Source organism: Papilio machaon, chromosome 13 (genome assembly GCF_912999745.1).
Source record: "Papilio machaon chromosome 13, ilPapMach1.1, whole genome shotgun sequence".
Lineage (NCBI taxonomy): Eukaryota > Metazoa > Arthropoda > Insecta > Lepidoptera > Papilionidae > Papilio > Papilio machaon.
Window position 1 is genome coordinate 4,427,409 of NC_059998.1, and position 14,881 is coordinate 4,442,289.

General features: G+C 33.3%; 3 protein-coding genes across 3 annotated transcripts; 2 read left to right on the forward strand and 1 right to left on the reverse strand.

The window, feature by feature from the left end:
- Positions 1-538: 538 nt before the first annotated feature.
- LOC106717837 (ribosome biogenesis protein WDR12 homolog) lies at positions 539-4,004 on the reverse strand. Its single transcript, XM_045680627.1, has 9 exons — positions 3,833-4,004; positions 3,455-3,754; positions 3,238-3,378; positions 2,327-2,502; positions 2,183-2,247; positions 1,796-1,940; positions 1,286-1,387; positions 975-1,104; positions 539-752 (listed from the first exon to the last, which is right to left on the reverse strand). Exons 1-9 carry the CDS (start codon positions 3,886-3,888, stop codon positions 608-610), a joined length of 1,260 nt encoding a protein of 419 aa, XP_045536583.1. The 5' UTR covers positions 3,889-4,004; the 3' UTR covers positions 539-607.
- Positions 4,005-4,252: 248 nt separating this feature from the next.
- Positions 4,253-12,538, forward strand: LOC106717711 (WD repeat-containing protein 75). The gene is made up of 11 exons (XM_045680797.1): positions 4,253-4,442; positions 4,525-4,732; positions 4,960-5,240; positions 5,327-5,517; positions 5,829-5,993; positions 6,406-6,593; positions 6,806-7,573; positions 8,130-8,271; positions 8,831-8,973; positions 9,401-9,589; positions 12,233-12,538. The coding sequence occupies exons 1-11, from the start codon at positions 4,333-4,335 to the stop codon at positions 12,536-12,538; spliced, it is 2,691 nt and encodes an 896-aa protein (XP_045536753.1). The 5' UTR covers positions 4,253-4,332.
- A 564-nt stretch (positions 12,539-13,102) lies between these two features.
- Positions 13,103-14,494, forward strand: LOC123721587. The gene is made up of 2 exons (XM_045680696.1): positions 13,103-13,478; positions 13,563-14,494. Exons 1-2 carry the CDS (start codon positions 13,184-13,186, stop codon positions 14,492-14,494), a joined length of 1,227 nt encoding a protein of 408 aa, XP_045536652.1. The 5' UTR covers positions 13,103-13,183.
- The last annotated feature ends 387 nt before the right edge of the window (positions 14,495-14,881 follow it).

A 14,881-nucleotide genomic window follows, 5' to 3' on the forward strand; every position in this document is an offset into this window, starting at 1 on the left:
ACACTGTAGTGTCTAACCAACGCGACATCAACTTAATTAAGCGGTAGATTTTATTTGTTAATTAGATGCTAAGCGATTCGTCGCAAGCGTGGTGCGCGGGCGCCGTCTCGAACAAGACTGTTCAATGGCCGCCCTCACAACCATCGACAGTGACGCTTCGCTTGGCTGAAAAAGTCAACCAGTCATTTGACTTTGGCGGATACGCCGTCAAGCACTTAAAAGTCAAGACTTTTCTTTTTTGCTAATTGTAATTTAATTGAAGACTTATAAAAAAATATAATCATGAAATATAAAAAAAAAACTTCACAAATTAATTTCCAAAGAAGTATGTAATTGAAAAAATCTTCTAAAATAGAAATTACAGATTTCCGCAAGGAATGGAAAAATAAACAACAACAAGTGACACATATTTGGAAAACACCAAAATTTTCCACACCTCATACAATCAATGTCTAACACTTCACAATAATTTCATCTTTCATCACCTGAAGTGACACTTGTAATACATAATGTCATCACACTAATTGTCTTTGAAAAAAAAAAAAAAAACATGTGTATAAAATTTCAACTGCGATAGTTCCTTGGTCACTTAGCACTTGATCTGAAATCATGCAGATGCCGTTGCATGTTTCGCTTTGAATATCCTAACAGTATTATCACAGGAGCCGCTGACAAGAAGCGCTGGGTTAGACCAGTCACAACAGAGCACTTTGTCTTCATGACCTGTTAAATCATACAGCGGTGTTCTTGGACTGAAATATAAATAAATTGCCTTTTAAAAACATCACTAAGGCATATGAGATGCAAACGAAAATGATTTCAAAGCAATTTTTACAATAATCACAAAGTCAAAATTAATTACAAAGCTATATTCATAAATATTACTTTAAAAAAGGGCATATTTATATGTAAAAATTTGTTACCTCTGGTTTAGGATAATATTTACTTAAAGAGTATCTTAGTGTTACACTAACCTCCTAGTCTCCCAGAGTTTGACCTGTCCATCATATCCTGCGGAGAGGAAGAGTGTGTCCCTGGTGGTGGACCAGCGCACCGACTGCACCCAGCCAGAGTGTGATGTAAACGTTGTTTTCACAATACTTTCTAAAATACAAATTATATTCAGATATAGAAACACATAAAATAGTTTAATTTTTTAACACTAACATGTAACAATGGAAACTCATAAGTGATGTTTTTTATGTACATAAATATATGTCATAATCCATTGAAAGTATATACTATTTACATTTCTTAATGTAATTATTTAGAATAAAATATTTACCTGTGGATCTTGGATCATAAATTCTGACATGTCGGTCAGCGGAAGCTGTAACGATGCTGTTGTTCAGCGGCGACCAATCAGCGTCAAAGAATGCTTTGTTACCTAAAATTTAAATTTAATACAACATTAAGATAGTATTTTTATTGCCATAGACTTATAAATAATAACAAATATTTATTCTTACATAAATTTCTCTATACTTTTATAAGCTAATCTTTTCACAGTCAAGGAAAATATTTTTACCTTCTACAAAAATCATTATCGATTGTTCAATTATTATTTAATCGATATTTTTTTTACTGAATGTCAAAATAAAACGTATGTCCAAAACAGCAAATGTGTTTCTGAACTAAAAAAAAAAAAGAACTGTACTAAGCTATTGTAGCTAAAATATTGTGTTGCATTGGCATTGGCATTTAGTCTTGGAAATCTTATGGTACTGTAAATAAATTAATTTAATTATTCATAGAAAACACCAAAGTAGTTTTAACATAATTTTAAAATACATACCAGCAATTTCTTGTTTAATTCCCACAAGTTCACAGTCCCACAACTTCAGCAGATGGTCCCAGCTGCTAGACAGTAGTGTGTTGTAGTCCACCCACTTGACCGCAGATACCGCTTCTCTGTGGCCTTTCAGTGTTGACTTTGGTGTCTATTGGATAAATGGAATAATGATTGAGATTATAACTGTGAATTTTCACTGTCTAAATACTTGCATAAACATAACAGTGTGCAAACTGGAATCAGTTTAATAAATTAAAATGTAAATCTTATTTAGACAATTATAAAGTTGTCGATCTCTGAAGACCTATAGTCTATTAAAATCCTGCGAATAGTAAAGAAACACTTCATATCTAATCTACTTAAGATGTGTGGACTACTGGATTTTCTTACCCTGGAATTTCCTTGTTCTGGTTTACTCCTCTTTTTCGCAGGCACATTGTCTTCATCTGTTAAACCTGAAAGTAACATTTTATGCCATTTTACCCTAAAAATATATCACTAAATTAAATGTAGATTAAAAATATTCTGACTTACTGGCACTCCATAAACATATATTATTGTCCCAACTGCCAGTAGCAAAGTGTTTTGCATCAACTGCCACTGCAATACACTCTACTCCTTTATCATGACCTCGGCAAGTGACTACACAATCAACAGAATTGCGTGCCACATTCCACACCCATAGCATTGCTGACTGGTCGTGTGAGCAACTGAAACATATTCATGCTCTCAAATAAATTAAAAATGAACCAGCAATATTAATGCAAAGCTGCAGACAGAGAATATGGAATTCCTTAATCTGGACAACAGATCTAGCGGCAACACTTTTTATTAAAAACTAGCTTTTACCCGCGACTCCGTCCGCGCGGAATAAAAAAAAAAAAAAAAGAAAACGGGGTAAAAAATATCCTATGTCCTATTCCTGGTTCTAAGCTACCTGCCCACCAATTTTCAGTCAAATCGATTCAGCCGTTCTTGAGTTATAAATGGTGTAACTAACACAACTTTCTTTTATATATATAAGATAAAATATAACATTTATACTCATTTAATAAACTCTCTTGCTCATCTACATGATCATTAATTTTGTTTGATTTGTACTTTTTATTGTTGAAAGAAGATAATCTTATTAATACTATAAATGCAAAAGTTTAGATGGATGGACGGATGTTAGTTACAAGGTATCTCTTTAACGGCTCAAAAGATCTTGACACAAATGTACAAAATAGCCTGGAAGAACATCAGGTGTATCAAGTTTTTTAATTGAGTTTAGACAGAGTTGCATGCAATAAATAGTAAAACTCTTAAATTATTCTATCAATATGTTATTTGCACTATGCTAAGTAACACTCTACAATAGACTTGAATTATTATAAAATTCACAGAAATTAAACTTAATAAATCTATATTTTGTACTTTCATTTAATATTTCAAATGAAATGTACCTTGCAAAACTGGCCTGGTCACCATCAATTGATACCCATGAAACACCCTTAACTGGTGAGGTGTGTCCGGGAATCGCCAGCTTATGTTGACCTTTTGTAGTCCAAATGTGGATGCTATTATCATAACAGCCTGAGAGAATCCTGAAATTAATAAATATTTGAACATTCTACAAGCACCTGTTAAAATACTTTTTTTCAATGAAATATATCTACATACCAACTGCCATGAGTATGGACTGATGATACCCAGTCATCATGCATTAAACATTCTTGAGGTTTGGGAGCCGGAAATCTTTCAAGATATTCGATCTCTAAAGTATCTTCTGTTGAAATCCCCTTTTCTTGCAAATGTTCTGCTATAGATGTACACAGTAGTTCGCCACATACCAAAAAATCAAATTCAACCACTTTCTGAATCAAAGGTTTGGTTTCTTTTAAAATTGCATTTAGCAAATTATTTAGTTCCGGTGACTGAACATTACTTTGAATTGCGTATGGACTATCTGGTACTGCATATCTGTAAATTAAAGAAATTGTTCACTATGCACGTGTAATGTGAAAACAAACACGCCGGATTGATAAAAGTTACACCCACTGTTCCTGTTTTGTTACAAAACGCACTTGCAACTGAACTTCGGCTTGGTCAGCCATGGCTTGTAAAGTGTAAAGCAATTTAATTTTGTAAAATCACCAAAAGTCACGATTTTAAGTTATAATTTATAATATTTTTTAAAGTAACTTTTATAACCACAATATGCAATGAGACCAATGACAGAAACGACATTAAAAATTTGACAATTCGTTGTTGACATTTACATGATTAACTCATTTTAGTTTGGATTTCCTGCCAACATTTTTTGTAGCATTATCTCCACTTATCCATCAATAAGCTCAGACTATGAGTATGAAGAATATTTTTTGTTAAAATTTTCGACTATTGAAATCTCGGGTTTATTTTATCTACCTACTGCCAGAAAAGTTAACCAAACCTAATCTTTGCCTTGTTTTAGGTGAAGTGGGGAGAAGTTTAGGTTATGTGTCACATTTTCAAATATTTAAGTTTTCAATGTGCTAATATTTTCATTATATTTAATAATGGGGGTGAAGCCAAATAACGATGATAATCCAGATAACAATTATGTATTCAGTAGAAAAGCCGGCAGAAGTATTATAGAGCGTCGGCCCGTATTTGCACCAGATGGCGAGTAAGTAAACATAAAATAAACAATTCTTGGAGTATTTTAATGTTTGTCCATAAAACGTGCTAATGTTGATTAAAATTTTCAGGTCTGTACTGGTGATTGTAGAAAATATAGTAAGGGTTTATAATATACAAACAGGGGACTGTTCCCGTACTCTAGAAACTGAAACCTCTATTACAGAACTAGTGGCCGTACAATTCCCCGAAAATGAAGAATACAATTTGTATGGATGTTCTGACTCTGGCTGCGTTACAATTTGGACTTGGGAGAATGGAGCAGTGCTTAGGGAAATTGTAAGTATAAGTGTACTGCACAATTTTATCTATGAATACAGCAATAGTGAATAGACATTTTACGAAATTTACATTAGACTAAATTCTTGTCCGGAGTGTCTGCAGGACAGGTGAAATAATTTTTAAATTACCATTATATTCTTTAATTCAAGGATGGTAAAGTTCATTTTATTAAAACAATATTAATTTTATTTTAATTAATTAATAAAACATTAAATCTTTTTCAGAATCTTCAACTTCCAGAAGAAATGAAAATTATGACATTTGATTTACTTGATAGTAATGAATGTTTTATCACAGCATTAAGACCTAATAAAAATCTTTACCTTGCCACCTACTCAGTGAAGACTGGAAGTTTAATTCATGAATATGTGGACACCAGTCCATTTTATTACAATATTGTTAGAGTCGCTGTTGGCTGGTGCTATGGTGATAGATTTGCAGCTATTGTAAACGGCACAGCAAGAGTTTACATACAGAATTTATATCAGCCACATGTGAAAACTGAGTAAGAATAATTTTTGGTAAAAAAACAACAAGAAATTGCTTGTTGTACTGTAAGAAAATAATGAAACAATCCATTCATTTTTCCAGAATTGTAAATCACAACAAATTTAGAATATTATCAGTTGCGGCTCATCATAATGATAATGCTATTGCAATAACTGATGCATTTGGACGTGTTACTATATTCAGAGGGAACTTATATGACTACAGGAATGTTGCTAGAGAAGTTTTACATTGGCATTTTCTTCCACCACTTGCGGTGTGTTTTTCAGTACAAGGTAATAATATATTTTTATACTTAGATATTTGTTGATACCTATATTCATATTTAAATTTCAAGAATGTGCTTGTGAACTTGACAGTCGCTTTAATGATTATTTGTGAATTTAATAGTTTATGAAGAAGAGAAACATAAATAAAAAAAGTACATAAATTTTTATATTTACTAAAAATGAAACTTTTCATACTTATCCCAATATGAAAAACATAGAAAAATGTTAGGATCAGTCATTTTTTCATAGTAGTATTTTTAATAAACAATAATTGAATTAGTAGTTGATTATGTATTACTATTGTTTTGTCTTTTCAGGTAATTACTTAATGTCCGGTGGAATGGAAAAAGTTTTAGTGAAGTGGACATTAGGCCATTTGGCGAACAAAGCAAATGAGAAAATCTTTATACCTCGATTGCCAGGCATGATAAGATTTATTACAGCAAATAGCTCCCATGTTGCAGTCACTTTGACTAACAATTGTAAGTTATATTTGAGTTTACAAAAATTTATTAGGCATCTATACTAATCTTAAAAAGTATGTAGTTAGCTGATAGATACTGTCATCATCAGCTCACTAAACATCCCTATTGAGGGGCTCTGAACCTACCCCAAGTTGGGGTGACAGGCCATAGTCAACCATGGTGGCTCAGTGCATGTTAGTTGACTTCACACATATCTTTGTATTTCTTCTCAGACATGTGCAGGTTGCATCACAATGTTTTCCTTCACCGTAAGAACGTCGGATACATGCACATATGTAAATCGAAACTCGAAAAACACATTGGTACATGGCGGGATTCGAACCCAGGACCTGCAGATTGCAAATCAAGTGCTTAACTCCTGAGCCACCGACGCTCCTATCATTTGTTAGTCAGTTATATTTTGTTGCAGCGGTTGTGATAGCAAGTGCACAATTTCGTGTGCTGTCGACTTTATTGGAATGTGGGGGACTATCACCTGTTGCTCGAGCTATCAACACAGCACTGGTCTATCACCGGCCATTAGATGCGTTGCTTATGAGTGGCAGGACTGGTCATTTACAGTTGTACTCCACAACATCAGATAAGGTTCTTTATAATGTAAGTATACGTTGACTTGAATATTAACAAGGTTATAAGGTACCTTTTAGTATAGACAAAGACTTGACAATTATTTTTATCTTAAAAACCTTTTATGATCAATTTTAGTAAAATAATCCACAGTATGTCAAAATGAATAACTGAACAATAGAAATATCTACATAATCTGTTTCATTATAGAAGAAATACACCAATTTTACCTTTTCCAACAGATTGATATAACAGAAATGAATAGTACACCATCGGAGAGAAAGAATCTACTTCCACTGGAGACAGAGATCACCTGTGTGACTGTCAGTGGAAATGGTACTTGGCTCGTCACTTCCGAGTACAGGAATGATGGCATCACATACCCTGAAGAGAAACTAAAATTCTGGTTGGCACAGAAAAAAAACCCATCGCCTTTCAAACTCAACACTTGCGTCAATCTGTCACACGGTGGATGCAATGTTGTATCTTTAGCTATTAACTTTAGGGGTCACTTTTGCGTATCAGCGGGCACAGATCAGAAAATAAGAATCTGGAAGAGAGAGTCAACTATACTGCCACATAAGAAGATAATAACATGGAGTTGTGTGACCGCTTGCTATTATTCATTGGGGACTTCACAATTTCTATCAAATAGTATATTGAATAATTTTAAAATTGGAGAAAAAGTGGATAAAGGAAGTGTTGAAACTATGCCTTATTTGACAAAAGTAGGCAAAAAGGATGATATAATCGGGAGGATATTGAATATACATAAAGAGTACTCTTTGTTTGATGGAGGAATGATCAATGAGGGTATCGAGAGAAATGATGAGTTCAGTATGGGTGGTGTGGCGATATCACAGGACGGGTCTTTAATCGCCGCGTGGTTCGGCTGCAAGCTGACTCTGTGGGACTCGCATTTGTGCAGTTTACGATCAACATTAACACATCCCGCATTACGACCTAAAGGTGTTCAAGTTCAGTTTGGAAGCAATGATGCTGCGCACTATGTAAGTAATTTTCAGAATCAAATGTTGCATGCATTTACCATTGGTTTCTAAGACCCTGGTTAAATCCCTGTTGAAAACATTGGTATCTCTTTTGTAAAAGATAATGAAAAGAACGATATATTTTATAAAGAGATTGTAATCTCAGAAAATGGTTACTGATGAACTCAGGGTCGTTTTGTGACATCAAACAAAAACTTTCATGAAATTTGATAAATCATTAATAGTATTTTATTTTGTATGAAGAACCTATTAAAGTATTATGAAAATCATTCAAATGGTTTAGAAACACATAGAGGACAAACTAATTTAACTTACAAAGTACATCTTACCAATATTATAAACGTGAATGTTTGGATGTGTGTGTATGGATGGATGGATGTTTGTTAGAATGTATCTGCAGAACGGCTAAACGAAACTCGCTGAAATTTGGCATAGATGTAGAACATAGTCTGGAAGAATACATAGGCTACTAATTATTTTTTAATTCCTCGCGGACGGACTTGACTCGTAAAAAATAAACTAAAAAAAAATACTAACAAAGTATACGATATTGCAGTTGGTATGTACGACGGAGCATTGCCTGGCCGTATGGAGTCTACTGTCTCTGACAGTGAAGTGGTATGTTCAGCTGCACCCCACCTGCCTCGCTGCTGACCCCGCCTCCAACAAGATGGCCATCACCACTGTTAACAATGATGGTAAGAACCCTGGATATATTTGTATATATATCTAGTCATGTTAGATAATGAATTAAACAAAATAAGCAAAAGAAATGCCTAACGTCATCAGTAAAATTTATATTAAACTAGCTTTTACAAGATAAAAAAGTTCCTATGTCCGTCTCCTAGTTCTAAGCTACCTCCCCATCAATTTTCAGCTAAATCAGTTCGACCAATCTTGAGTTATAAATAGTGTAACTAACACGACTTTCTTTTATATATATAGATTTGTAAAGCGTCCCTATCGGTACAAATATTACGTTATATACGTTAAAAATATTCGTGATAAACCCTCTGAAGTATTAAATGCTAAATAAAGCATAAATTAGACTAGAACAGTAAAAGGAGATTGGTTTTGTATCAAGTTTTTCTCAAAAATAGTAAGAAAAGTGAATAAAAAACCAATCATCAAAAAAACCTTAAAAAAAATTCGGGGACAAAAAGAAAATAAGCCTTCGTATGAATAAATTGTCTTTAGAAGATTAGAGTAATTCTGAGGTCCTTAGAAGAAACCTGTGATGAAGTAAATTTATTTCAGTGTACATCTTCACGCCGCACAGTTCTACTCCTCTGATGGTACACAAACAGCTGCTGGACCCTCGCTCTGGTGTCTTCAGGCAGTGCACCTTCGCTGCGGCCGCTAAAGACCATGTCAGGCTTTACGTCATGAGGAATAACTCCGTAAGATATTTTTTTTTGTTTTAAACACAGTCAAGGAAGAATATTAAGTAAAAGTAACTCTTATATAACCTAGAAAATTAACTTATTTACTATATCTTGCATATGAAACAGCGAATTATTATTAACAAACTTTCTCACACTCGCTCTCTCTCTCTTCCTCGTCTCTCTTACTTTCTTTTAGATATACTCTTTCTCTTTCATGTAACGATCAGTGATACTTGACGCGTCCTTGAATATTATAGTAAAACAAGGATATCTGAAAGATTGAGAGAAGCACTACTATCGCGGTTGGTTCTCTCAGAATATCTATAAAACCAAATTAGACTTAAAAAATGTCAAAAAACATGACATGACAATTACAGTACAAAAAAATCTCGTGACATTTTTTGTCGTTGACAGTGGGGTGCTTTCTTATCGTTTTTTACAGGAAATCTACTGCTTAGAACCAGCGCAGTCAGATGATGGTAGATTGGAGGCGATATCTCGTCGCAACATGCCGGCGAGCAAGTTCGGCGCACTGCTCGCCGAGCACCGCGTGTCGGAGGTGCTCGCCGCGCGGCCTGCGCAGCTGCAGCCTGATGACTTGCTCAGTCTAGGCAGGAACGTTATTGCACAGGTATTATTTACTGTCCAAAGCTTAAATTGTTTCTCAAATAATTTATTAAATTTTTGTAAAAATACAAACGTCAAATTCTAGACATAGCCGTTATTTTTTTTTTTTTTTTTTTTTTTTTTTTTTTTATTTTTTTTTTTTATTATGCAGTACATCAAAATTAATTACACTACAATAATTTCGCCAAACTGCAAGAGCAGTTTATTGGCGAAAAACTGCACCCAAAATGCTTACGATACACTAATATTACAAATTACTACAAAATTAATACTACAAATTACTTAATTATTAATTAAATTATTACTACAAAAGAGACACTACAATTTAAAATAAAAATATAAATTAATCTATACAAGTTAAACAGTTACTTACTCGGTAGCGTATGTATCTAGTAACTGCGTTTTGAATTTTTTCTTATCGCTGCCTTTTCTCAGGCTATCTTCTTGGAGGGCATATGCATTAAATAATCGCGGCACTAGATATCTACGCGTCCGTTCTCCATAATAGTTTTGTGCACATGGTTCGTCAAAAATATTACGAGCTGACTTTCTTAGACTACCATACACATACTTTTTAACGAGAAAGTAGTTTTTACTACCTTGCTCAGTTGCCAACAAATATTTGATTTTTTCTATAACTGGTAGAATACCACTGAGTTTAAACAATACATTGTAATCACCACTCTGTTTACATTTCTTTCTACTTTCTTTGTCAACTAATAGTTTAACAAATCTTAATTGTATATGTTGTATTCTATCTATGTAAGTTCGGAATGTGCGTCCATAAGCAGATAGACCGTAGCTAATTACTGAGTCGGCAAGAGCATGGTACAGCATACGTAAAGTGCATTTATCAACTACATTTTTAAGATATACGAATTTATATAAAATACATCTTAATTTATTACACACTAATTCTATATGCAAATTCCAATTAAATGTGGTATCAATAGTTAACCCTAAATATTTATATTTATCAACAAATTCAATTGGTTTACAGCTACAATTACATATGTTTTTTGTTTTATGCAAGCACTCGTACGAGTGACCTATAATGTTTATGGATACTCTAGGCTTATTTATATATGGCGATTGGAGCAACATACATTTTGTCTTTTGTATATTTAGTATAATTCCGTTATCGTGAGACCATTTAATGACATTAATCAAATCCGCTTGCATTTTACTCTCGATCACTGTAATATCCCGGTCTGCGTACATCATGCACGTATCATCAGCATACATATAGGTCTTGCAGTGTTTAATTACATTCACCATGCTGTTTACGTGCATGATGTAACCCAAGGGGGCAAACACCGATCCAGTAGGAACTCCAGAGCTTATAATTTCCTCCTCCCCGATAGTATCTTTTATCTTTGTACATAATGTTCTGTTGTTCAAATACTCTTTAAACCATCGACTGACTGGCCCTCGAATTCCGCACTCGTCCATAGCAGTGAGCAGCTGCTCATGATCCAGAGTGTCGAAGGCTTTCTTAAAATCTATAAATAAAAGGACTACATACATTCTACTATCTAGGCTTTCATTAATGTCGTCTGTAAAACGCGCGAGGGCCGACGACGTGCTACGCGATTTTCGAAATCCGTGTTGTTTGTCTGTAATTATGCTGTTCTTTTCAAGAAAATGACTTAATCTTAGCACTATAGCCTTCTCAGCAATCTTATTTATAGCTGGCAATATTGCAATCGGTCTGTAGTTGGAATAGTCACAATGATCTCCTTGTTTATAAATTGGACGGATAATAGCCTTTTTTAAAATGTCTGGGTATAAGCCTGTTCTGATACTTAAATTTACAAATTTTGCCAATAATGGACTTAATTTATCTTTAATAAGTAATAGGTCTTGAGGTCTTATTCCATCCAAGCCAGGCGACTTTTTACTGCTAAGGCGCGCGATAATCGTTTTAATTTCGTTTGCGGTAATATTTCTAAAGTAAAAAGTCGTATCACTTGGTTTTATATAGAACTCACGATTGAGTAACTTGACATTACATTTATGTTTTATATTTACAATTTCTTTCGAAAAGGTTTCTGAAAATTTTGTACAAATGTTATTTAAGCTATTTGTCTTACCCAAATATTTAATAACAACATCGTCAAGACTCGTTTGTTTGTTTCCCAACCAGCAATTAATAACCTCCCATACCTTTCTTATATCCCCATTACAGTCCTTTAATTCCTGTTTTCTATATTTATTTTTAGCTTTATTTATTAGTTTATTAGTCTGATTTCTATGTTTTGTATACTCTAATCTATAAGTACTTTTTTTGGGATTAGATTTCCACCTTCTGAATAATTCATCCCTCCTATCTATCATAAATTTGATTTTTTTATTTATCCACGGCTGCATTACCCGTTTTTTTGGAATAGAATTCTTCAAAATTTTTGCTTTATCATAAATAACTTTAAAAACATTACTTAACTGTTCGTATATTAACAAAGGACATTCCAAAGTTAATTTCATAATTTCATTGAATTTTTGGTCAATTTTAAAATAGAGTTAACGTATTTAAAATCTAATTGTACGTCTTGAAACTATTTCAACTGAGCCTTTGCTAGGATATGGTCGAATAAAATTTAATTAAAGCTTTTAAATATGGTAATTTTGCATATAAATGATGTTTCAGTTTCTATCGGCCGCTCCTCATATGATGCCACCAATGAGTTTACTATGTACGCCGATTCTGGAACATATATCTGGTCAGAAAGAATCCGAAGAAGCCGCCGAAGAAGAGGAAGAAGTCGAAGAAATGGATGTAGACGCTGCCTCCAGCGATGACGAGGAAATCGACAAAAAATTAGACATATCCACATCTCCAAAAATAGCCGAACTGTGGACTCCAAATTACGAAGAAGTGAAGGAAAAAAGATTAAAGAAAATATTAAACGAACCTTTCCTGGATCTACATGACTCACAAACTATATTTGAATAAATGACATAAAAAATTGTATTTTATTTTATTATTTTTCTTCAAAAACTCAGTTGAATAGCAAACACGTAAACTGACTCACATAGTATACTGTTTGTGGTCACTAAGTGTGCCCCTTATTTATCGTTAAATGACTTAAGATTTATGTTCATATCATCTTTTCTTTTCTCTTGGCTTTCATAAGCAAGTATATTTCATATTACTAATATAAATGCGTATGTTTGGATGGATAGATGTTTGTCAGAAGGTATCTCCAGAACGGCTCAACAGATATGGATGAAAAAATTTGCATAGATGTATATAGTCCGGAAGAGCAAACAGGCTACGTCGCAAGAAAAAGCTAGTCAATATTTATTAAATACGTTTAGATTCTTTATAATTTAGAAGTGTTTTGTTTCGATTTTTTGTATGATGCGATTGGATTAAAAAACCTACCATAATTTAACAATAATGTATCGTTAACTTAAGATATCACTAAACTAAATATTGATAAATAAACATACGAGTGATATAAATAATAAATCCCTCCGTTGGATATCACTATTACAATATTTAACTTCGTATTTAACTTAAAATCAGGTAATATTTTATCAGTACTCAATATGAGTTCGCTCGGTGATATACAAGACAGTAGAACGATCATAAAACATGGAACTACTGAACCAAAGTGAAATAGAATCAATAGTCAAACATAACGGATCTTCGACTGTTGTAAAATGGTATACAGAAGATTATTCAGACAAACTAGTAGGATATCTCGGAGATCATCTTCGTTTGGTCATAACCTTAAATTCAAATGGAATCGAAAAAGATTTGAAACTTTTTATAAAATGTATACCAAGGCATAACAAATGGAAAGCTAAATATATCCAAGAGTTGATGTTTTTTCAAAAGGAATATATTATGCTGAGCAAACTATTCAATAATTTCAAAGATGGAGAAGGTAGGATAATTCAGCAGTTTATGACTTTTAGTTTTTTACTTTTTCCAACAATGTAATAAGATTTTAATTGATTTAATTTTCCAGGATCGAGGAAATGGCGGCCGAAACTGTTGTACATTAGGAATGATTTATTCGTGTTCGAAGATGTAACCGAGTTCGGTTACCAAATGCCGTACCATCGGAGCACGATGAATTACGATCAACTGGTATCTGTAATAAACGCGATGGCAAAATTTCACGCACAGTCAATAATATACGAAGAAAGGAAATCCAAAGAATTGAATAGAAAATATAGTATTTGGGAGGATTTTAGCGAATATCTTAGTGAACCTGAGAAAGGTCAGTCTTGGCGTGACGCCGGAGCCAGAGCAGTCGTTGATTTTCTAAAAACTTACTCAAAATATAGAGCACAGACCGATTATATGAAATACGTAGAAGTGGTCATACCGATGTTATTCGATTGCGCTACAAACTTAATGAAGCCTAGATCTGAGAGCCGTAATGTAATAATACATCGTGATCTTTGGTCGAATAATATTTTCTTTAAGAAACTCGACAATGGAGAAATCCATTCATTGATTGTTGACTATCAAACCGTACTGTACTGTTCTCCTATGCTCGATCTGTCGTCTTTTATTTATTTTAATACTACTAGAAGTTTTAGGGATCAACATACTGATCAATTGATTGATTTATATTATTCTATGTTAACTGATGAATTACGATTCGAAGGTATTGATGTTTTGAATATTGTTGATAAGAAAACTTTAGTAAAATCGTATCAGCAAAGTATAGTGTTTGGTATTACACAAGCGGCATTGATAGTGCCTATCATAGCCATGAGCGATGAAATGAGGGAAATGACGTTTGAGAATCCAGAAAGTTGTGAGAAAGTGAACGTGGTGTCAAGAAGTGAAGAATTCATATATTTGGCTAAACTAGACGAAGGATATCGTAACCGAGTCATAGAACTACTAGATGAAATATCTGATCGATACATTTTTCTGTCTACTTGATATTTATATAAAACGACTTATTTTTGTTATGCTTAGACTTAAATTTGTAACATTAAAAATTGGTATTTTCAGTGTGTAAAAATGAGTTAATAATAATTAAATTTTACTGGTTTTTTCCTTTATGTTAATCAATTACGAAACACTGGCGTTTAGAAATGAGTAACGAAATAGCGATTAGCGAGGATCAGTAGGTTAAATGTGATTTTTTAATTAGAAGATTCATTACAGACTTTGAATTATATAATCTCTGGTGAGAATGAATAATCTTTACTATTTCTTCTTATACCGATCAGATAAAAAACACAAAAACTTATTAGGTATTATTTATAAATAGTCAGTGATCTGTTATTTAAATCTTTTCCCGTTTGGATCAAATACAAGTCGTCA

Excerpts from the sequence above, each read along its gene's own strand:
- LOC106717711 (XM_045680797.1), top strand. The coding sequence starts at position 4,333 with ATGGGGGTGAAGCCAAATAACGATGATAATCCAGATAACAATTATGTA. Across the intron at positions 4,733-4,959 it reads GAGCAGTGCTTAGGGAAATT|AATCTTCAACTTCCAGAAGA; the intron begins GTAAGTATAAGT and ends AATCTTTTTCAG. Across the intron at positions 6,594-6,805 it reads CAGATAAGGTTCTTTATAAT|ATTGATATAACAGAAATGAA; the intron begins GTAAGTATACGT and ends CTTTTCCAACAG.
- LOC123721587 (XM_045680696.1), top strand. The coding sequence starts at position 13,184 with ATGGAACTACTGAACCAAAGTGAAATAGAATCAATAGTCAAACATAAC. Across the intron at positions 13,479-13,562 it reads TAATTTCAAAGATGGAGAAG|GATCGAGGAAATGGCGGCCG; the intron begins GTAGGATAATTC and ends TTAATTTTCCAG.
- LOC106717837 (XM_045680627.1), bottom strand. The coding sequence starts at position 3,888 with ATGGCTGACCAAGCCGAAGTTCAGTTGCAAGTGCGTTTTGTAACAAAA. Across the intron at positions 3,755-3,832 it reads TTTGTAACAAAACAGGAACA|ATATGCAGTACCAGATAGTC; the intron begins GTGGGTGTAACT and ends TTTAATTTACAG. Across the intron at positions 1,388-1,795 it reads AATTAAACAAGAAATTGCTG|GTAACAAAGCATTCTTTGAC; the intron begins GTATGTATTTTA and ends TTTAAATTTTAG.